General features: G+C 43.2%; 2 protein-coding genes across 2 annotated transcripts in view; one reads left to right on the plus strand and one right to left on the minus strand.

Moving 5' to 3' along the window:
- Window positions 1–9,646, minus strand: part of LOC308147822 (anosmin-1-like) — a gene marked incomplete at its 5' end in the record, with an annotated part of 10,212 nt that extends 566 nt beyond the window's left edge. The window contains 12 exons of the mRNA XM_080520155.1: window positions 1–134; window positions 299–470; window positions 675–763; window positions 1,224–1,331; window positions 1,486–1,612; window positions 1,721–1,926; window positions 2,276–2,405; window positions 2,785–2,969; window positions 3,957–4,179; window positions 4,500–4,565; window positions 5,941–5,988; window positions 9,455–9,646. The exon at window positions 1–134 is cut by the window's left edge and continues 81 nt beyond it. Of these exons, the coding sequence (XP_080376281.1) occupies window positions 1–134; window positions 299–470; window positions 675–763; window positions 1,224–1,331; window positions 1,486–1,612; window positions 1,721–1,926; window positions 2,276–2,405; window positions 2,785–2,969; window positions 3,957–4,179; window positions 4,500–4,565; window positions 5,941–5,988; window positions 9,455–9,646 (1,680 nt within the window). The remainder of the gene's footprint in view (window positions 135–298; window positions 471–674; window positions 764–1,223; window positions 1,332–1,485; window positions 1,613–1,720; window positions 1,927–2,275; window positions 2,406–2,784; window positions 2,970–3,956; window positions 4,180–4,499; window positions 4,566–5,940; window positions 5,989–9,454) is intronic.
- A 7,869-nt stretch (window positions 9,647–17,515) lies between these two features.
- LOC308147491 (histone-arginine methyltransferase CARM1-like) lies at window positions 17,516–22,675 on the plus strand (the record flags this gene model as incomplete). Its single annotated transcript, XM_080519663.1, has 15 exons — window positions 17,516–17,578; window positions 17,711–17,807; window positions 18,106–18,225; window positions 18,308–18,414; window positions 18,478–18,582; window positions 19,069–19,179; window positions 19,740–19,917; window positions 19,991–20,081; window positions 21,047–21,128; window positions 21,540–21,625; window positions 21,692–21,781; window positions 21,854–21,991; window positions 22,170–22,259; window positions 22,434–22,503; window positions 22,626–22,675. The coding sequence occupies 14 exons, from the start codon at window positions 17,516–17,518 to the stop codon at window positions 22,456–22,458; spliced, it is 1,383 nt and encodes a 460-aa protein (XP_080375789.1). The 3' UTR covers window positions 22,459–22,503; window positions 22,626–22,675.
- Between the last annotated feature and the right edge of the window lie 302 nt (window positions 22,676–22,977).

Raw genomic sequence — 22,977 nt, forward strand, 5'->3', positions numbered from 1 at the left:
CACCTGGTACCCGGACAGCTGCCGGAGGGGCGGAGCCTGGGACCAGCTGAAGACGGCGCTCACGTTGTTTCCCAGAACCTCGAAGGCGGCGCTCAGGTTGGCGGCTTTGGCCAGAGCCTTCCGAGGGAACCCGGCTGGAAGAAAGACACCAGGGTGAGGTCACTCGAAGGTTCGTCTCTACAGTAGCGCCCTCTGGTGGACTGAATAGTAAAGTGTCCCTCCAACACATGGGAGTGTTTGAATTTGTTCTCCAGAAGTCATTGGGACAGTTTGGACTCCTCGTCAGGATGGAGCTCACCTGGTTCTCCAGGACAGGCGACGTGTTTGGGACTTTTGGCCCGGATGCTGAGGCAGGACGGCGTGATGAAGGAGGCGCTCTCGGCCAGAGGACGAGTCTTCTGACTGAGCGGCTGCAGGACGACTTTGTACTTACAGGAGAAGAGGAGGTGCTGCAGGTGGACGAAGCTCTCCTGAAACACACACACACACACACACACACACACACACACACACACACACACACACACACACACACACACACACACACACACACACACACACACACACACACACACACACACACACACACACACACACACACACACACACCCAGGGTGTTAGAACTCTGTCAGGGTGGATCCTCTTCCACACAAACAGTGTTTCATGCTGTGTACCTGAGTGGTGACTTCCTCCACGGCGCCGCTCTGGTTGTGAGCACAGAGTTCTGGAACCCAGTGAACCCGGTACGAGTCCACTGAAGGATCTACTCCAGGATTCAAACAACAGCTTTCACTTTTTTTAACAATCACATTTAGACATGTAAAGGAGACAACAGTTTTTTTTTCTTTTTTGGGGGGGAGGACATTTGCCTGTTGAAACTACTTCAAATGTGTTTTTCTACTATTTGTAGTAGTTTCTACTGTTTTAGACATTGTGGCAAGTGTAATAACCTTGTTAATGGTTCTATTCTACCTATTTTTCTTGATCGAAAGTTTAATGAATAGATGAACCACGCCCCCTCTAAACCAGCCAGAATGTCTAAACATGAAACTTTTATAAAATGGAATATGAAGTCTCCTGTTCCAAACTGTAGTTAAGAAACTGTGTTCTCTTGATGTTAAAGACTGAACATGTTCTGTGGCTCCAGATTGTTTCTATCAGATTGTATTTTGGTCCTGAAGCTTGCAGGTCTGCCGGTACACTGATGATGGTTCAGGACTCACCGCTACTCTTCTGCCAGTAGACGTGAACCCGGAGCTGCCCGTCCTGGTAGAACGGCGTCCCCACGTCCACAATGTCTCCTGCAGGGCTCAACGGAGCAGCGGCAGCAGCTACAGACACACAAAACACACAAAATGAAGTTGTGGGATCACTTGCCGATGACGACCTGGGCTTCTTCAACCGTCACTGTTGACCAAAACAAGAAGTGGAATAATTAAAAGTCAGTGTCCCAGATGTATGAAAATGCAGATTATCAGCCCGTACCCGTCTGTGTGCTGAAGTGAAGGATGGCTCGCGGTCCTTTGAGCTGAGTCTGTCCCCAGTAGGACACAGCCTGGACCTCCACACTGTAGCTCCGGTTGGTCCTCATGCTGTCCAGATCCACATGGCTCTGCACACAAAGTCCAACCTGCTCCATGAAAACCCAAAATATGATACCACTTCTAACCACATGGTGGTGGAGTGAGTCGCTGCAGCATGCAGCAGGTTTCCGTCTCACCTCTCGGACCGTCTTCCTCCTCTTGGTGAGGGATGAGGTGGACGAGTGTCCGGCTGCCGTCCAGCTCCAGCTCAGCTTGTAGTGGTGCACGGGGACGTCCGGGTCTGCGGGGGCGCTCCACTGGATCCGGGCGCTCACCGTGCGACCCGGACCGAAGCTCATGTTGGCCACTCTGAGATCGGTGGGAGCGGGAGGGTGGGAGGGGTCTGACGGGACACAGCGAGTCAGGTTAACGGACGAACACCACGGTCCCGTGACAGACCGGAGACCTGAAGTAGCGTTATCACTTCAAATCTGTACGACCTCGTGAAACTGTCCAGTGACTTCATTCAGCAAACCCTGAATTCTTTATTTCTTCAAACAAGCTGAAGTCAGATCTCTGCTGGAGAGACATCCTCCATCACTCTGTTTCCTGCTGTCTCTTTCATTCAGGAAGATTTTCTGCAGCTCTCATTCTTCGCCGCCTCACACTTCCTCATCATCACTTTTCCCCTCATCAACTCTGAAGCTCTGTAATGTGATGAGTCAGAGTCTGACCGGACGACTCGGTCTCACCTCTGCTAGAGTGGATGTGTCTGCTGGGCGTGGTGAAACCTCTGGTTCCATGGGTGTTGACAGCGGCCACTCTGAACTGGTACCAGCGGCCGGGCCGGACATCGGCGAGCCGGACCCGCCCCTCGGTGGTCTGAGGCAGGGAAAGTCAAATGTGTTATAAACTCATCTGAAAGCATCAAATCTGGTCAAATCGCACACCAACACAATAGCATATAATTTATATCATAAGTTGCAATTTTAATGTTTTAATATTCAGAGAATTCATAGGAAAAAAACAGATGATTTTCTTCAAATGTCTGAAATCAATGACCAAGATGAACAAGATAAACTAAACGTCTGATAAAAAAATCTGAATTTTTCTCTCAAAATTCAAACGTTTTTCAAAAGCAGAAATGTGTATTTTCCCCCTCAGGATTCTCTTTCATAAAAACAAATTTAAAAAATCAAAAGATTTTGCCCCTAATCATCTCTCGCCATTCTGAATTATGGATTTATCTCTGCAGGCCCACCTGTGCCACCACCTGCCAGGGGGTGGCGCTGTCCTCACTGGGCTGGATGCCAAAGTTCCACCTCCTCTGCAGGACGTGCACGACGGGCTCGGCCGACACGTTGAAACGGGACGACCAGCGGACGTCCAGCCGGCCCGAGGGAAGCTCCTGGAAGCTCAGCTCCTTCCTGGGCTTCAGGGGAACGCCTGAGGGAACAGAGGCGGGTCATCTAGAGCAGCGGTGTCAAACTCAATCACAGCAGGGGGCCGGATTCTGGATCGAGGTCTAAACTGAGAGCCGAACAAGGTCAACATTTAACCATAACTGTCAACCATCATCAATCATTTGGAAATTCAAAAAAGTAAAGACATGATAAGGTTAAAGGCTCAAATCTGAGATAAAATTCCAATTTATTAGTTCAAAAGATCAGAATGCGATATTAAAATGAGAAAAATAATGTTTTAAAAGAACAAATAGTTGAAGAGAAAGTTACAAAGTCCTAAAGGTCAAAATATGAGATCAAAATTTAAAACATTAGTTTAAAGGTCAAAATATGGGATTGAAAAACCAAAATCAGGATTTGAAAATGTCAAAATATGAGCTAGAATTAAAATTGATGACTTAAAAAGTTTAAAAAATAAAATTACTTAAATCTAAAATCGGGAGTCTAAAAGGTGACATAAATATGATAAAAAAAGTAAAAAATTATTAATTTAAAAGTCCAAATATCGGCTTAAAAAGCCAAAGTAAGGAGTTAAATGGGTGAAAATATGACTTAAAATTAAAGATTGGGAATCTAAAAGATAAAAATGTGGCATTTATTATTGAAAGGTCAAAGTATGAAATAAATAGTCAAAATTCCAAGTTTGAGTCATTTAAAATATGAAATAAAAACCCTTATTTTCTTTCCCCACATTCTTTAATTTTTAGGAATTCTTTCTTATTCTTTATTTTTTTTTTAATAGTTTTTATGGTTTCACATGGATATTCACAATGAACAAGTTGAAGTTTACATACTGGAAAAAATCTGCAGCCCTCACAGGTCGGCCACTTACAATAAAATATGATACGATATGATTTTGGGGGCCAGATATAATCGTTCCACGGGCCTTGAGTTTGACGCCCTTGATCCAGGATCTGTGGAGATGTCGTAGTGTAGCAGTGGCATTGTGAGCCTGTGGGGGTCAGGTTACCCTTGTAGAGGTCTTTGGGGGTCTGGCAGGTGTGTCCGCAGTCATTGGAGCAGCACTTCTTGTGAGCCGGACACTCGGCGTCCTGATCGCAGCTTTCGACGCAGGCCGCCGCAAAGCCGCTGGCCCTGTGGGGGGGCGGGCACACGCCCTGCTTCACCGCCAGCACCGCTTGCAGGAACTCGCAGCTGGTCACACACTCCCACGGCCTCCTGGGAAACGAACGCTGCACACGGGAGGCGTCAGCACGTTAAGCATCCTGTTCAAATGTATTTTCTGTTTTTTAAAACACCAAATATCTGGAAAAGCAGCGTGGAATAAAAATCCCACTGTTTTCACCTTTCCCTCATATCAATTGTTTTTATTTACACAAAAAAATACACACTAAGCTGATCATGGACATTTTGATAACATCATTTAACAGTTTGTTTTGAAAAAAACATGCTTCATTTTAATTACTGCAAGATGTAGAAATTGTAATTTTAGTCATAAAAAGTGCAGATTTCTTCTCAGATTCCTCCTCGATTGTGGTCATTGTGTCGTTACCTCACACATCTCTCTGCAGCTGCTCTTCCTCTTCATGGCCCAGGACTCTTTGCACGGCTCCAGGCACTGACAGCAAAGAACACATTTATGACAAAGTTCTTATCTTACGTCGAACACGAGGCGTTCATGTGGTTGTAATTTGAAGCCGCAGGAGGAACTGTTCAGTGCAGCAACGTCAGGTAAGGTGTGTCGGGCAGTCTATGCAGTGTTTGCCCCGCCACGGTGAGCAGAGTTGCCCCGGGGTGGCGAGCGGTGGTAATTTCATGGAGGAGTGAGAAACCGTGGGGAGGAGATAATGACTGTCAGCACACAGTCTGGATGCGCGTAGTCACTTTTATTTTAACAAATACTCACTTAACTGCCAGTTTTTCCTTGATTTTAAATGTTAGATATGTTGAATAAAAACACTTTAATGGGCTTTATCTTATTTGAAGCCTGATTGTTGTCAGTACATGTTTTATTCTCCTGCTCGTTGGGAGGACGACATGCAAGAAGAGGCCGTGGAGTTGAAGCATGTCTGATCGCCACGTCCCGTCTCCACTGCGCTCTGCTCCTAATCCACAGCGACGTTCCCACTCACGCTCACTTTTCTGCCCCATTTCAAGCTCCAATCAGGTGTTTCTTCTCTGACTCGGGGGACTGAGAGCGGCGGACGAGTCCACGGAGGATCCAACACACAGAGATACTTCATCTAATAATTAAACCTCTTCAGAAAACTATCTACAATCAGCAGTCATTATAATCTCTGTGGATTATTCTGTGGGGCGGGTATAGAGTGCTTTGGCCCAGAAAGGAAGAGAATTGAATAAAAGAGTGAAAGAAAATCACCAACTTGGATGATGTCTGCACCATCATTCTCTGTGTAAAGAGATTTTCTGAGCCTCCTCACCCTGATGGGAACATAATACAGGGAAGAGTGTGTTCCTTGTTTTTCTGCTGACGTATGAGCAGAGAACCTGCGTGACGTGAGGTGATGAATGGCACAGCTGACAAATGGCTAATAACCACTGCTACACATACAACAACACCGTCAGCCGGCTGATTTATCACCACGACGTGCACAAATACAGGCGCATGCAGACATGAGATTTATCACCGCATTCACACACACACACACACACACACACACACACACACACACACACACACACACACACACACACACACACACACACACACACACACAGTCAATCATGTGTATTACATGCAGTGTGTGCCAGGAAATGTGCACCACCTTCACTTTTCTGTTGCTTTCAGAATCATCCTGTGTGAGCTCCGCTCTTTAATATCACATCAGAGGAAAATCCGTTCAGTTTCAATAATGTTCTGCAAATAGGTGGAGTGCATCGAGTGTTTGTGCTGCTCACGCTTTACGATTTAACAAAGTGAACGTTTCCTAACATTCATTACATCACGGGGTTTACCAGTTGTATTCACGTACCTTTGAACACTGTTTGTGATCCTGACACCAGCCCAAGGATCCGTTATTCTGAAGGAGAACAGGAAGAGAGAACGGATGAAGAGATGAAGGCATTATGCACAGAGGAACACATTTTGAATTATGGGTTAGTGCCGCCGTGTCAGAACACTGCAGAGCTGCCAGTTATTCTTCTTTGTTCCTGAACTGACTGTGCTCATGGGTCTGAATGCCTCGGGCTGTTCACTGAGAAATAACGAGGGCCGAGCCTCCATCACTGCTCCATCCTGCTTTCAAATGAAACCCTCAAACAGTCTCTCACAGACGGATTCATGCTATGTTGATGCTGGACCTCCTTTACTTTCTTTTCAGACTTATAATCAATTACTTTTTAATGCTCGGTTTGAATGTCATCATAAATTGCAGGAATTTGTAAAGGAATTTTCAGCAGAGACATTTATCATCATCCACTTCATACAAACAGAATCAAGTGAAATGAAAGAAAAGTAAAACAACAAAAGCCTGCATATAAACTAAACCTGAGAGGGAACAACAGAACCTCCAGAAAGACACAAAAACGGAAGAAAGGTAGCTCCAAACGACTGTAAACTCACTGAAACCTGATCACAAACCCTTTTTACATCAGCGTCTCAAACACAAAATATAAATGAAATACTTTTATCACTGAATTTTGTTTACACAAGAACTAAATTCACCGAAAATCAAGATAAACAACAGTTTTAACCAGGCGTTTCACTCATTTACTATTTAACTAAAATCTGCCTCATTCTCAGTGCTTTTTACCAACATCACAATACAGCTATTTTCAATTCATGTATGTTACTGTTTTATTTATTTCACGAGTTATTTGTTGTGTTCCAACTTATTTGAGACATGTACTTGCCATTAAATGTTCAAATATCATATTATGTTATTTAAGAAATACAATCTGAATGGTAGAAGATTTGTGAGAATATGAAAATCTATTTTTCAATTACAGATTTTTAAAAAAATATTTGTACACACATGCAGATTTAGCATTAGCCACATTTAGCTCACCTACCGAGCATGGCATGGCGGAAAAACGTCAACAAAATGCCAAATTCCCGGTGCTCATCCCTGGATGCTTCATCTCGCAGTTTTAGTAGCTCCTAGAAGCTTGAGATAATACTTTTATTAACGTTTTCCAAACAGTCAACACCTGTAAAGTACACCGAGGAGGAGGCGTGGCCTAATCAGGAACTGCTTCCGGGTAGGAAGGTCTTACATGATACATAATACTAAATGGTAACTTTGTTTACACATTATTACATACAGACAAGGACCTATTTAAAGACAATTTGATATTTTAAACTCTTCACTTTTACATTTTTCTTGTTTTTGGAGCTATTTTTCTTGCTCTGTCAGTTGTAATTTGGGTTTTTCTGTGATGCTGTACCAGTATTCTGTTGTCATACAGTGGCATCTAGTGTATGGTATGCACGAGATGCCACATGGTATGTGCTGGTATATTTTGCTCTACTGTATTAGTCATCCCTTAACATAGATGTGGCTTTACCTTTTTTTTTTTTTAAGACAAATCAAATAAACAAAGGAGGTGTTTGCTGATTTCACATGAAATCTTTAAATATACCGTGTCAGACTTAAGGGCATCTACAACCTTTCTTGAGAAGATTCTTGAGAGTTCTTTAAATGACAGCAAAGAGCAGAACAGAGTCTAAATGTCAGAGAAAGACCGCAGGCATCCTGTTATAATATCTCTGATGGGAAATGCCCCACCTGAAGGACATCTGATGGTGGACTGTGACACCTCCGGGTTCAACGTGTGACTGATACAGCCCAAGCAGGCACTGATCAGGCTCTGGTCTTATCGTGGAAGAAAGTTGCTACTGGGCCTTTCATGACACTGAACGCTTGCAGCTTTATTTAGAAAGAATTAATGACGTGAGTGAAGTGACTTTGTTTGGAGAGTTCCAAGAGCTTGTTACTGTGAGGGGGAGGAGGAGGATGAATTCCACCCTGTTTTTATTTTCCAGATGAAAGTCGCATCCCCAAGGTCAACCCACAACTTGGTGGAGAGATTGTATCTCTGTGCTCTCTATTCTCAAAGGAACAGAGATGGAACTACATTTTGTCTGTCTTTATCAGAGATTTTTCTGTCATCTTGGCTCGCTGTTTGTATGATTCTCTCTTACAGCTCGTGAGAATATGGAACATAATAACTGAAAGACTGCTGTCGGTGTTTCTCTAACAGAGCTGAAAGCGTGCAGCATTTCAAACTGACATTTGCTGTGTCAATAAGTAAATAGAGCGTGACTGATGGAGAGTCCAGTTAGACTGTCTCCTCTGGCGTTGGGGATGTGGAGGTTTGTTCTTTCCCTCTCTGAACTTTGTCATGACTAAGTGAAATAAATCAGTACGTCTTGCTCCGGTGGAGCTGCTCAAACAGGAAGTAATAATGTGCAATAAAGTTAGCTGTTCTGTCACATTTATGGTCATAACCCACAATGTTTGTTTGCAATGCACTGTTTCATTTTTGGAGGCTGCTCCATCTCCACATTCAATGAAAACCACCACAGTCCAGCCAACTGAAGAATCTGACTGTCCAGAATCTGACCTTCAATTCCTTTCTCAAGGAAAATGTTGCACATTGAATCCAGTCCATTATCATTATCCACTATTAGCAGTTCTCATTATCAACTGGACAAATGGAAGGAGGAGGCCTGATCTGATCAATCCCATTTTCTATGGCCGGGTACATGTGCATGGATAACACATGTCACCGTGATACACTGTAAAAACAAAACGTGCCAATAAATGGAGGCGGTGCTTAGCACACAACCAAGATGGTTCAGAAACAGTTTGAGGAACAAAACAAGTAGTTTAAATTTTGACCTGGCCTCCAAAATCCTCAGATCTCAATCCAATGGAGCATCTGTGGGATATGCTGGACAGGTCTGATGGTTGAAACCCATGCACCGCTTCAGAGTTAAGCTATTTGTTTCTATGTAACACACTCGCCAAAGCATTTTTGTTGTTACTTTCTCTCCACATATAAAACATTCAGCTAAACCATCGATGGTTGCAGTGAAATCAAATGATCCAAACTCTATTTTTCTTTCACTGTGTTTCTTTATTTTAATTTATTCATGTTTAGCTTTCACAAACTATGAAACTACTAGATGGTGTAACCTTCCCATTCATGATTAAAAACTATATAAATAGGATACGGTGGATTAAAAACAGCCATTATTATATCATAATGTGAACGACATCAGAATTCAACAAAACAAGTCTTTGTGTGAAAACTCCTATAATATCTTAAACTATTTCTGAGGAAATAAGAACATTTAGGAAGTGCTCCAGTCTGATGGCATACGTCTGAGAGAACGTATTGAACTTAAAAACAAAAAGAAATCATTCTGTTTTCCAGGTTTAATGGACTTGTCAACATCTAACTTAAACATTACATCCTGACGGAGGTGCGTCACTCAGCAGCGGTGCGCTCTTGTGCGCTCCGGTGCCAAGCCGCTCTTACCTGCAGAGGTGTGGAGAGCGCCGCTACGCTGTGCAGACTCAGGCAGCGGGACGCGCACCTCGCCCGGGACACGCTCTCCGGCCACCGCTCCTCATCCTCAGCCTCCACGTGCTGCTTCCTGCCGCTGCTTCCGGAGCTGCACAGCAGTAGAATCCACAGAGGCGCGACCCTCATCACGCGTCCTGCCAGCATCCTAAGCTCTGCGAGTGTGTGTGTGTGAGAGTGTGTGTGAGGACCAGAGATGCTGTGAGCTGAGGTCTCATGGAGCCCGGCTCAAGTAGGGAGCAGAGATCTGAGGGAGGAGCCAGGAGGTCCGGGCAGGGCCTGGATGCTGAGGCTGACATAACCTCCAACATCATGTCAGGACATGGTGGAGACACAGAGAGGGAACATGTCCACTTATAATACAGCACAAGGACATCTGTCTATTCATCAATTTATTGATTTATAGTGATAAACACAGCAGACCTTTGAATAATCCAAAGCAGATCTTTTCAAATTCGTTGTCTGATTCAATAATTAAACAAAAGTTTTATTATGGAAATTAAATTAGCTGAGCTTGTGTGTTCAGTTGAAGAGCCAATGACAGCTCTCTCACGAAATCTAACATCATTTTTGTGAGTTAGCAAAACTGTTTTTGATTGTAAAACAAAAAGAAAGATTGTGAGAGTAAACCCAGCCTGAACAACGACTGTACCAAGGTGATGAACGTCAGGACACTGATGTTAATTCACTGTTGTGTTGCAGCGTTTTAGATCTGAGAGGGAAAAATACATTATGGAGCACAATTTCATTCAGTACATATTTCATGATATCGATTTGAACATTTTTGATGTTGATTGTTTAACTGCAGGCAGTCTGACATTATTGTAGTTGGATTTCTGAGTAGAAAAATCTGTGTTGACTGTATCACGTCATTTCCTCTTGCTGACCTCTGTGACTCTACATGTGCTTCACAGCTTCCCTCCAGTCGTGAGGCCAGATGTAGTAGCACAGGGGGGAAGCCACCTCACACCTCTCGCTGCTCTTTAAAAGCTGAGGAAACCTTCACGTTGTGTTTACACACAGGTGGAACTTCTTTACCAGGAGAGCCGGAGTGTTCGCAGCTCGCCACTCCCGCTGTCACGGGGTTGGAGGTCAGGCATTTTCCAGGGAATCCCAGCTGCAAGGTTCAGTGATAGCTACCAAACAACAGCGTTTTATGGACTCCTCCATTAAAGTTACCACAAACATGTCTCTAGTAAGTGAGCGGGGCGCTGCTGCTTTCCTTGCCCTAGGAAAGGACAAAGCATGACGTTTTGGAAACTCTGAAGAGATCCTCCTCTCATGCTTGGCGTAAGGAGCCCTGCTTGCGCTGTTGGAGCATCCAGCAGTGTTAATGAGGGGCCCATTTTCCAAACATACTCTCATTCTTCAGTACTCTCGCCTGGGTTTTATAGGACTGTCTTTGGCCTAATGAGCCTTTGCAGCTCAGAGTTTTTACCTCTGATTCAGACGCAGAGCAGGTTCATTACACCTCCACACGTACATCTCGTGACTAAAAGGCCAGACGAATGCCGAACGATTCATGAATCTCCCAGAGAAGCTAACAACTTCTCCATTTTTGCCTTGCATCTGCTTGGAATAGCCCCAAAACAGGGTGTTAATGGCGTGAGTGTCTCCAGAGCAGCAGGGGGCTCCGGGCTGATGCACTGGTGGTCCACCCACAACAGGAAGGAGAAAATCCCTCTGAGCTCCTGAGTGGAGCGCTTGACTTGCTGTTTCACAAATAAAAACAACATAATATGATGCAGTAATGAGCTCAATATGTCTGCAGTTATGGAGGCCAGGCCATATTTTCAAAATGTCAAACACAGTTCAGTTGTGTGCATGTTCGTGTGGATAAACCAACTTATTTCAACAAATCAACCAACAGTATGATTCCAACAAATGGCAAACAAAATGAAGAAGGACGTGTGGTGGGAGTTAAAGGAGTGGAACTGAAGTAAAGAGTTTCAGTGAAAAGTACAGTAATTGTTAGTATATTAGCAATTGTCATAATGGAATTGTTTTGTGATTTTATGTTGGACAATTTGGCCTGATTCACAAAGATCCTGTTTGTTGGCTGGTTGGTTGGTTGGTTGGTTGGTTGGTTGGTTGGTTGGTTGTTGTTTGGTTGGTTGGTTGGTTGGTTGGTTGGTTGGCTGGCTGGTTGCTTGGCTGGTTGGATCACAGATGACACAAGTAAGATAGGATTTCTTTTCGATGCAATCTGGATTATATTCTGGATCCTGGATGCAAAAGAAAAATCTGTTTTTAAAATGATAGAGAAGTTATGAATAAATGACAATGAAATGACGTCAACTAATTAATTGTGCAGAATCTGAGATTTGGGAGTCTTCCATGGAACATTCTGGACACTGTCAGATGGAAGCGTCTTCTGTTTGAATGGAGCAGAGCTCATATATCACTTATCACTGAAAGAAATCCATCAGTATGAACTTAGCTCCATATAATGAAACCATGATGCACCCTGATCGTGGACAATGTGTTCACCTGTTGCCATAGCAACCAGCAAAATGTTAACAGCAACTGTTAAAGTCCAACCCTGTTCCCTCATTCAATTGGCACTCGTCGGTATGTTTTATTATCTCTGTCTCTTCTGTCTGTGAAAAAGACAAACAATCCTCAAAGCTGTTGACAACTCACTTCACGGATGACATTTCACTCTTCAGATGTCGATTAGGAAAATCCCGCTCGGAGTTTTATAGTAGCTGCACGATGTAGCGTGAGAAAAGTCGGCCATTAGAAGGTGCCGGCAGCAGCACTCTGACATGTGTGCAAATTAAGCTCTGCTGCTGTAGCTGTAAACAAAACCCTTGTGCTAAGCTCTTCCAGTTGGAGGCTGAAGCACATTTACAGGTGTGAGAAATGCGCCGCGTGAGCACACGTCAACCAAGAGCCATTCAACACCAACATAAATCAAACACAGCCCTAGATGTTAAGGCACAGAGGTTAAAATGCCCCCATCCGCGACGAGGAAACTCCTGTTTCAAAAGGATGCAGGTTAGGAAGAAGATTCACATTATTCCTGGTGTTGCTGCTTTGTCCTGCTTCAGCAGACTGTCGACAGCAACAGAAGCCAGATTCTGCTTTTCCTGCCTGGATGGTTCACAGGGACCCTTTCAGAGTAGGAGTTCATTGTACTGAAAGTAAAAATCAAAACATGAACGAGTACAGTGAACATCACGTTTAAACAACAAGAGGACACTGGAATCCTCTCAGGTGGTTTTAATTTGCGGTTTCTGGTGTATTTGTTACTGTGGTATCTCCTCTTGGTAAGATAGTGGATGGCAACAGCTTTCCCATCATGTGTTTCTCATTGGCTTTGTATGTGTGTGTGTGTGCGGAATCCCAGTTTTCGGTGTGGGGTCCTCCAGGCACTAGTTGGTGGAGGGAAGCCCCTCTTCATGTGGAGGGGAGAGCTCCGTCATTTCCCTGCAGGAGGCTGCTGCTGTCTGGAGTTTGTTCGAGGACGGCGCAATGAGAGGAGGAGAGCTTCAGGGCAAACTCCATGATGACACTTTGGTCAAAGTTCTTGGAAATGAAACCGTAATTAGACTTTTTTTTTATAATAGCGTGTGAGAAGCAGTTAAGAACCTAATCGGATGTGAGAATAAACACAAAAGTGACACAACTGAGATAAAATTGCATGAGAATCAACTTTTTTGACCAAAGGGGATTGATTAACCATCACAAAATGTTTTAAACAAGTTGAAATTTAGGTAAAATAAAAACAAAGAAGATTTATTTGGGTCTGGGGATGTTATGAAAAGATAACTGCAGTTCTCACTTGTCCACTAGGTGTCGCCTTGTTCCCATTAGACAGATAGTGACTTCAGGAGGAGGCTGTTGAGGCCTAATGTACGGTGGCCCAGAAGGGCCAACAACACAACACACCAACAAAAGCCACAACACAACACATCAACACAAGTCAGCACACAACACAACAAAAGCCACAATGTAAAGGCGCAGCAGTCGTAGAGCAGTCGCTGTTTCCGGGGGACAATATTTTCTGATGGACTTGGTACCGGAGGGGACAACAGTTTCTGACATTAAGGAGAGTTTAATGAAACGTAAGTAAAGTTACTTGATTAATGTCATTAAGTGTTTTCAGATATCAGCAATGTTGATCACTGAGTTGAAATTGTCATAACGTTGTGTGTGTGCTCTTTCATCCATCATTTGATTCCGCTTTGGTTCCGTCAGAAAATATAGTCCCCCGGAAACAAAGCCTGTTCTTCCTGGAGGAAGTATAATATAAAGTGATAGAGCATTGCTGCTGAATAATTATTTAAACCTTTATGTTGGAATCAAAGGCTTTTTAATATGGACTGTTTTTATAACCGTGACAATAAAATATTTCAATTCAAATCAATTTATTTACGCTTCATTAAATTCTCCCAATACTCCGTCCGGAAGAACAGGCCTTGTTTCCGGGGGACTATATTTTTTGACGGAACCAAAGCGGAACCAAATGATGGAACGAAAGAGCACACACACAACGTTATGACAATTTCAACACAGTGATCAACATTGCTGATATCTGAAAACATATAATGACATTAATCATACAACAGTACTTTACTTACGTCTCATTAAACTCTCCTTAATGTCAGAAACTGTTGTCCCCTCCGGTCCCAAGTCCGTCAGAAAATATGGTCCCCCGGAAACAGCGACTGTTCTTCAGGACGGAGTATTGGGAGAATTTAATGAAGTGTAAGTAAATTGATTTGAATTAAAATATTTTATTTGTCACTGTTATAAAAACAGTCCATATTAAAATTCTTTGATTCCAACATAATGATTTAAATAATTATTCAGGAGCAATGCTCTCTCACGTTACATTATAACCACATAATTCAACTACATTACTTTCATTGCCCATAAAGTACTAGTACTAGTAATATTGCATGATTAATGTCGTTATGTGTTTTCAGATATCCGCAATGTTGATCACTGTGTTGATATTGTTATATATTTGTTCTGCCATCCATACTTTATGGTCAATGAAAGTAATGAAGTTGAATTACTTGGTTATCATGTAAAGTGAGAGAGCATTGCTCCCCGTTATAATAACGTTATGACAATTTCAACACAGTGATCAACATTGCTGATATCTGAAAACACATGATGACATTAATCATAGAACAGTACTTTACTTACGTCTCATTAAACTCTCCTTAATGTCAGAAAATGTTGTCCACAATGTTGTTGGTATTAACAGAACAGGAAACACTCGGATATCAAGATGCCACTTTTTGAATAGATTATTTTATTTTTTTAATCAGGCTCTCAGGCACAGAGAGAGAGAGAGAGAGAGAGAGAGAGAGAGAGAGAGAGAGAGAGACAGAGACAGAGACAGAGACAGAGACAGAGACAGAGACAGAGAGAGAGAGAGCTTTACTGCCCTCTGCTGTTGTTCATATATATTTTCAGTGTTCAGTCTGACCTCAGCTGAAGTCTGTTGGGAGTGTTTGAAGGGTCAAGGGGTCGGAGTGTGTGTGTTTGTGTGTGTGTGTGTGTGTGTGTGTGTGTGGGGGGGGGGGGATCAGTTGCAGAGGTCGGTGCTGCAGCACTGAGCGATCACACCGGGGGTTTTTATGTACCCCTGACACACCGCCATGTTCATGCACTGACGGAAAGAAGAGTCTAGAAGCAGAAAACAACAGACAGAAAGTTAAAATTGTGACAATGAAGCAAAGCGAGAAGTTAAGAAAAACACTTATTTGGCCGACGTTTCAGCTGATAAAGTTATTTGTTAAATATTAAAACGTCATGCTCAGTAGTGTGTTTGCTGTGAAGGACTTACTGACGGGGAATGGCAAGATGACTGCAGCACAGGCGTCTGCAGACCTGGAGCAGGTCTGAGTGCTGGTGGCTGAGCACAGGTCTCCTCCCTTCGAGAAACAGAAGTTACACACCAGTGTGTGTCCTGAACACACACACACACGCACACACGCACACACACACACACACACACACACACACACACACACACACACACACACACACACACACACACACACACACACACACACACACACACACACACAGAGTGAAGATTAATTTGACAGAACTTAGATAAATGTTCCATTCCAGATGAACAGAACTATTTATTTAGAATGTTTTGTTCTTGAAAAGCAGAAATGTGCAGATAAATACACAAAACATGACAGAAAATGAAGCTTTTGATTTTGTTTTATAAACATTTCAAACTAAAATATTTAATACCTTGATGCACAGTCAGCAGGAGGAGGATGGCACACCCTTCAGCTCTCATTTTGTTGTCTGCAAGTCAGAAAAACATGACATTTACTCTATTTCACCTCACCTGGGGAAATTATAAAACAGGATTAAGGCAAGTGCAAGAATGTTCTTTTCATTTCAAGTTATTATTATTACTTCTACTACTACTACATTAAATTCAGTCTATGTCAGGACTAATGGAGTGTCATGCTGAAAGGCTGAAGTTTAAAATAAACAAATACTCTTTTAGATTATTAAAATTATACTTAAAAAGACAGTAAAAAACATACATTGTGTGGTTACCTTGAGTCTGTTCGTGTCGAGGAGAAATGCTGCCCTGTTCTCGGCTCTTCCTCTTATATGTGTGTGTGTGTGTGTGTGTGTGTGTGTGTGTGTGTGTGTGTGTGTGTGTGTGTGTGTGTGTGTGTGTGTGTGTGTGTGTGTGTGTGTGTGTGTGTGTGTGTGTGTGTGTGTGTGTGTGTGTGTGTGTGTCTGCAGGCCTGGACTTGTTCCAGCGATGTTCACATAGCTGAGAACCCAGGATGAAGACATAAGCTGGGAATTCCCTTTATCTTATAACATACACATTTTCATGTGGCTGTTCATGGAATTATTCAAACATCGGGATATTATAGAGCCCGCATAACGTGAACCGTTAAGTCTCTGTTTGTTCTTCCTCATAATAAAAGACGAGAAAAACAGAAGTGGGGAATAAATGAGGAAATACTGACTTGTATCAGACTCATCCTGTATATCTGGACTCTTAGCCACCGTTTGAATTTGTCAGAATGTGTTGTTTTAATTTAAATCATATGAAGCAAAGCTACAAAGAATAGGCTCCCATATTTTTACTCATAGGTGAAGATGTGATTGAAGTAAAATAAATGTCTCCTCAACATTTTACAGGATCATTCAAAAATTAATTAGGCACAAAAGAATACAAATGTAAAATATCTGAAGTCATTCATTTATATTATTCACGGGATCAACAGGGAATTAATGATGATAATATTGTACGGATAATAACATCTGTTTGGAATTGATTGAAATGTATTCAGTTGAATTTTCCCAACAACAACAAAAAATAGTAGAAAAAAATATTTACGTTGAATTACACCTCAACCTTTTATAAAACATTTGGGTTATGATGGGTTTTTTCTTTTAACAGTAGTTTAGTAACACTATGTTCACCTCTTCTGCTGCTTCTGCTCTTCAACACAAAGTTTTGATTCAGGACTGATTATCCTCTTTATGGTTCACAAACAAATGTCAGAAAACCTCAGAACTATACAATTAGTGTAGCTAAACACACAATTTTATGGAATAAAGTCTGTCTAACAGCTTCATTTAATCACTTATTCAGCCACTCATCAATCAGCTATTCATTTATTCATTCATACCTGAATCTCACACATACTATGTGGTCAGAAAATTAAGTAACAGCATGATGTCAGAGATAATTATTTTTTAAGTCATTTATTTCTGCTGTGGATTCAGACTAATGAAGAAGATCTGATGAAAACATGAACCTGTAACAAGAACCATAAACAATCATGAGCAAGAAGCAACGGGAACACAACTCTATTCTGAGATCTATTCTGGACTCATAAAACCCATTTCCTGTTCCTGCAGTGTTACAGTTTGACCAGGAGAGGGGGCTGTGGCAGTTTGAGCCAGTTTGGTGAAGTTCTCAGTAACTTCTGCCCCCACCCCCCCACCACCCCCTCCCCTCTGAGTTTCCTATCACACTGCAGCTTTCCTTCAGTCTGAAGAATGGAGGAGAGCAGTGAGGAGTCTCCAGCGTTCCCAGTCAGGGTCTTCACCCTGCAGGAGGAGGTGAGGCTGAGGCACACACACCTAACACACACACACTTATAACACACACACACCTGTAGCTCGGCTCAGTTTGAGCGGGATGCCTTGATGCATGGTGGGATGTAAGGAACTGTGGTGTGACATTGCTTTCAGATGAACCTGAGCGTTTGCAGACAGAAAGCGGGACAGGAGCTGACGGTGCAGCTCAGCTCCGGCCTGGACGAGGCTCAACACATCACCGTGCAGGACGGTCAGTCTCTGTCACACTGTCCTCTAAGTGTCGTCCCCCTTCAGTCCACTCTGACTGATGTATTGTCGACTATAGAATACTGCACCAACCAGAACCACTCAGTCGATTCTGAAGATTATTTGAGTTCAAGAAGGTGAAATTATTCTAAAATCCAACTGCTTTCTGATTTCTGGCAATAACTCAAGATCACAACAAAGAAAGAACAAACAGTTTAAGAGCTTTTACTGGTTCCAGTCTAAAAGGAGACCAACGCTGGGTGAAATGGCCTCTCTGACAATGTAACGTCTTGTGCTTGAAGCCGACAGAAGTCCAGTGTACCAGCTCACCGTGTCGGAGGACTGCTGTCAGGTTGGCGCTCAGTCCTTCCTCGTCACCATCGGGAAGCTCAGTCTTCTTCTGCAGTTCAAAACTCCCACCGGTTGGTACTTGAAACCCCCCCTCCCCCCCAACCTTCCGGGGAGTTCAGACCTGGACAGCACTTCCTGTTGTTTCCCTTTTAGAAATAAAGGCGTTCCTGAGCCTTCTGAGGAGAGGAGGCCACGAGGAGGAGCAGGAGGAGGTGGAGGAGGAGGCGGCGTCTCCCAGGAGGCTGCCGGACGGTCACCAGGTAGGACGGCAGCAGCGTTTCACCTTGGGCGAGTGGCGCCTTGCCTCACTGTGGTGTGTTCAGTTCCAGAGCTGCCTGGGCCAGCAGCAGAGTCTGCTCCAGGACCACCTGAGGATCGGCACCTACCAGAGGGCCATCCTGGCCAACGAGGCCGACTTCACAGGCAAGGTGGGCTCCGGGAGATCCCCTCCCGACTTCCTCTTACCCTACTTCACCCACCATCATCATCAGTCCACTGACTCGTTACACCACCTTGTGGCACAAACGAGGATTGCAATTACGATTTTAGGCCTTTTGTCGTTTTAGCCAATGCAGTCATTTTATTAGTTTTAGTTGTTTTTTCTTTACTATTTTAACCACTTATTAGTAGTTTACGTTGTTCATCTTTAGTCATTTCAGTTGTTTTAATCATCTGAGCTGCTTTAAGTTCTTTTTATTCTTTGAGACATTTTGGCCGTTTATCGTTTATTTTTAGCTGTTTCTAACAATTTTTCTCTTTTTATCCTTCTCAACATTTTGGAGGCTTTTAGCCAGTTTAGCTTCTTTGTAATTATTAAGACCTCTTGAGCCGTGAGCCACTTTGACAAACAGCAATATGAGTGTGAGAATTATTTGAGATTTGACCCGTTAAAGCCTCTCTTGTTGTCTCTGTAGGTGGTTCTGGATGTCTGCTGTGGTTCTGCTATCCTGTCCTTCTTCTCCGTCCAGGCCGGAGCTTCCAGAGTCTACGCCGTCGAGTCCAGCCCCGCAGCCACGTACACACGAGTAACTCCTCAGTCCTCCATCTTTGCATTTCTTATTAACCTTTCAGACATCATTCAGCAGGTTTGATCACGTTCCTCTCTCGGCCCGTTTGAAACGACCCACAGAAAACCCAGTTTGGAAAACAGTGTGTGTGTGTTTTGGCCCTGTGAAGCCTGGAGTGAAACACACACACACACACACACACACACACACACACACAACCACGCACGCACACACACGTAGAGTACAAACATCACATGCAGAGCGTGGCATTCTACAGAGGTAATGACTTGCAGCAACATCTGGCGCAGGCTTCAGCACAAGGAAGGCTGCAGGATTCTACTCAAAAATCTGCAAATTATATCCGCTTTTCTCACAGAACCGAGGCTGATCTCTGATCACCGCTTCCAAAAAAAACACCAGAGCACTCATTGGTGGAAGATTCTGAGTCTTTGTTGATGTTTCACAGCTCAGCAGGAGTCTTATGTTGAAACTTGATGTTCAAACTGAAGCATATGTGATGGAACTGAAGTGTGTTATTTTCAAAATATTAGTACCAACACTTTTGCACTGTTGTGTAGATCCTGGTCCACAGTAACCAGCTCCAGGAGCAGATCAGGGTCCTGGAGGGGTCGGTGGAGGAGGTGCACTGTGGTGAACCGGTGGACGTCATCCTCTCCGAGCCCATCGGCTACATGCTGCTCAACAAGAAGCTGATGGACGACTTCTTATACGCCAGAAAGTGGTTGAAACCCAACGGTGAGTGGATGATTCAGGTCTGTAGGTGTGTGTGTGTGAGAGTGTGTGTGCTGATGTGTGGATCTCCATGCAGGCCTGCTGTTCCCCTCCTGTGCTGATATTCATCTGGCTCCCTTCAGCGACGAGCAGCTCTACTTTGAGCACTACGCACGGGCGGCATTCTGGTCTCTCGCACACATAAAGACATGCATGAGGACACAAACACACTGGAGGCCATTCTTCCCCCTTCACACACACACACACACACACACACACACACACACACACACACACACACACACACACACACACACACACACACACACACACAGTCATCCATGTTTCCTGTTGGATCTGAAATGATCATGTTCACTTTGGTCCTGCATTTAAAGGATTAAACTGATATGAACTTCTGCCAGTTTATTTATTCAAGATTTAATTGTGAAAATATGTTTTTTTTTTACTTTTTTAAATTCTTTTTAAAGGTCTACTGGCCTTGATTTTAATAATGAATTATACTGTCCACGATGTGCAGCACCATTGAAAAGCAATATAACAAATAGAGATGAGATAGAGAAGATGACTTAAAAAAATGTTAAATATAAAAATAAGGTGTGTCTGTCTATATATATATATATATATATATATATATATATATATATATATATATATATATAGTGAACCCAAAGGCTGACTCAGATCAGGTTATTGACAGAGTTCATGAAATTCAAGGTGTACAAAATGAGAGGGCTGTTCCAAAGTCCAGACAGACATCAAAAACATGGAGACGTTCGCAAAGGAAAAGGTCGGGGACATGATCATATATAATGAAAAGAGGAAGAGGGGCTTAAATACACAAGGGAAGGGCAGACACAGGTGATACAAATCAACACTAATCAGACACACAGAGGGAGCGAGAACAGGAAGAGTAAGTGAACAAGGACAGACGAGACAGAGACTTCAAAATAAAACAGGAAGAGACAAACAGGTGATTGTGTGTGTGTGTGTGTGTGTGTGTGTGTGTGTGTGTGTGTGTGTGTGTGTGTGTGTGTGTGTGTGTGTGTGTGTGTGTGTGTGTGTGTGTGTGTGTGTGTGTGTGCGCGCGTGCGTGTGTGTGTGTTCAGGTGTTTCATGCTTGGCTTCATTGCAGGCAGCAGAGGAGTTTCTATGGAGTGAACCTGAGCGCTCTGCATGGTGCCGCCGTGGACGAGTTCTTCAAGCAGCCTGTTGTGGTGAGATACTTCAACACTGCCGGCACATTCACCAGTTAAAGGGACGTCACAAAGGTCTGAGTTCAAACCCAGAGTTTCTTGGTCGGGAGGTGGGAAGCTTTGTAGAACTCTATTAAGTCCGTCCTACGTCATCTTTCAGCGACTGAGCGTTAAAAGCATCCAGACTTTATTAGAATAGATCAGAGTTCTGCACTAAATAGACAAAACTTTATACAATAAAATTCATGTAATTCTAGTTTAAAATGAAGGTAACACTTCTATGAAACTTTTCCACATTTTATGGTCGACTTTTATGCATGAAGCAACTCATGAAGGAAGAGTTAACATAGGAAGCTGGCTTTGTTTTATATCTATGGGGGTTGTACAGTGAACACCGTGATGAACAGATTGTATTTCATCTCTCTTCATCAGGACACGTTTGATGTGCAGATCCTGATGGCGAAGTCAGTGAAGCACAGCATCGACTTCCGGGAGGCGACACAAGAAGACCTCCACAGGTTATATCTAGACCCACGACTCACAAACGATGAAGTATTTCCCCTGAACATGACTCGTGTTTCCAGGATAGAGATTCCCTTCGTGTTCCCGCTGCTCCAGTCCGGTTTGGTTCACGGACTCGCCTTCTGGTTCGACGTGGCTTACCGGGGATCCAGGTGAACTTTCCACCCCACGTTGCGTCTGTGAGTTTTGTCGTGGGAATGTGACGATGTGGGTTTTGCTTGCAGCACCACGGTGTGGCTCTCCACGGCTCCCACTGAGCCCCTGACCCGATGGTCCCAGGTCAGGTGTCTGCTGCAGACGCCGCTCTTCGCCAGGCTGGGTCACACTCTGTCTGGATCTGTCCTGCTGACCGCTAATGACAGGTGACCCCGCAGGGACACTTCCAGATTCCTTCTTCTCACATCCAGCTACATTAAATGAACAGACGTGACTTCACAAGCCCTTCCTGTGCAGCTCTGATCAGATTATTGCTGATTCATCGGCTGACATTTCAAACAAAATTTAAACCTCCTGCACGTTTTGAACCTTTTCTCCTGGCAGGCAGAGCCACGACATCCAGATCACGGCCACCGTCGACCAATCAGGATGCAGATCTGGAAACTGTCTGGACCTCAAGAACCCGTTCCTCAGGTAGGAACTCACTGCAGGGAACCGCTTTCCTACAGGATCCAAAAAATTAATTCTTATGATACATTAAAAAAAATCTAGCTAATTTGAGGTATTCAAATGATTAAAAATAGTGAGCAGAAGTGGAGAAGTGAGCATTTTATATTTTCTAGAAGACTTTTCTTGTGTTTGGTGCAGGATGTCATCCTGGTTGAACTGTTAACGTCTCTACTGCGCCTCAACGGGACAAATAGCGAGTAGAACAAAGGTACTAAAACAGTTAAATACACAGTGTGTACATTAATGTACAGTGGTGCAGTGGTGAGCTCAGTCCATTACACTGAATTGTTGACAATAAGTTTGATCACTCATTCGCTTTGTGTTTTCCAGAGGAGCCTCATAAGGAGAAAAAAAACGGCCTTGTTTTTTTTAAACATCAGCATTTTTTTATATAATTTTAATTTTCTGTAATAAACATCACAAAAAAACTGTTCATTGATTGGTGTTTATTTCTGCAGCTAAACGATGGCTCAAATGGTTCAAACTCGTCAAGACAAAATGCAAATGCATGCATAGAATTCAAATATCTCAAATTGCTGAATTAAAAGGTGAAATGGTAAAACTGGCTAAAAGTGTAAAACAGTTGCAAGAATAGATTGTTGTAAAAATGGTTAAAAACGTTAAAACAGATCAGATTGTAAGAAAAAACCCCACCTGAAAAGGTCAAATAGGTAAAAATACT

This window comes from Blennius ocellaris, assembly GCF_963422515.1.
Source record: "Blennius ocellaris genome assembly, chromosome: 24".
In the NCBI taxonomy this organism is placed as follows: domain Eukaryota; kingdom Metazoa; phylum Chordata; class Actinopteri; order Blenniiformes; family Blenniidae; genus Blennius; species Blennius ocellaris.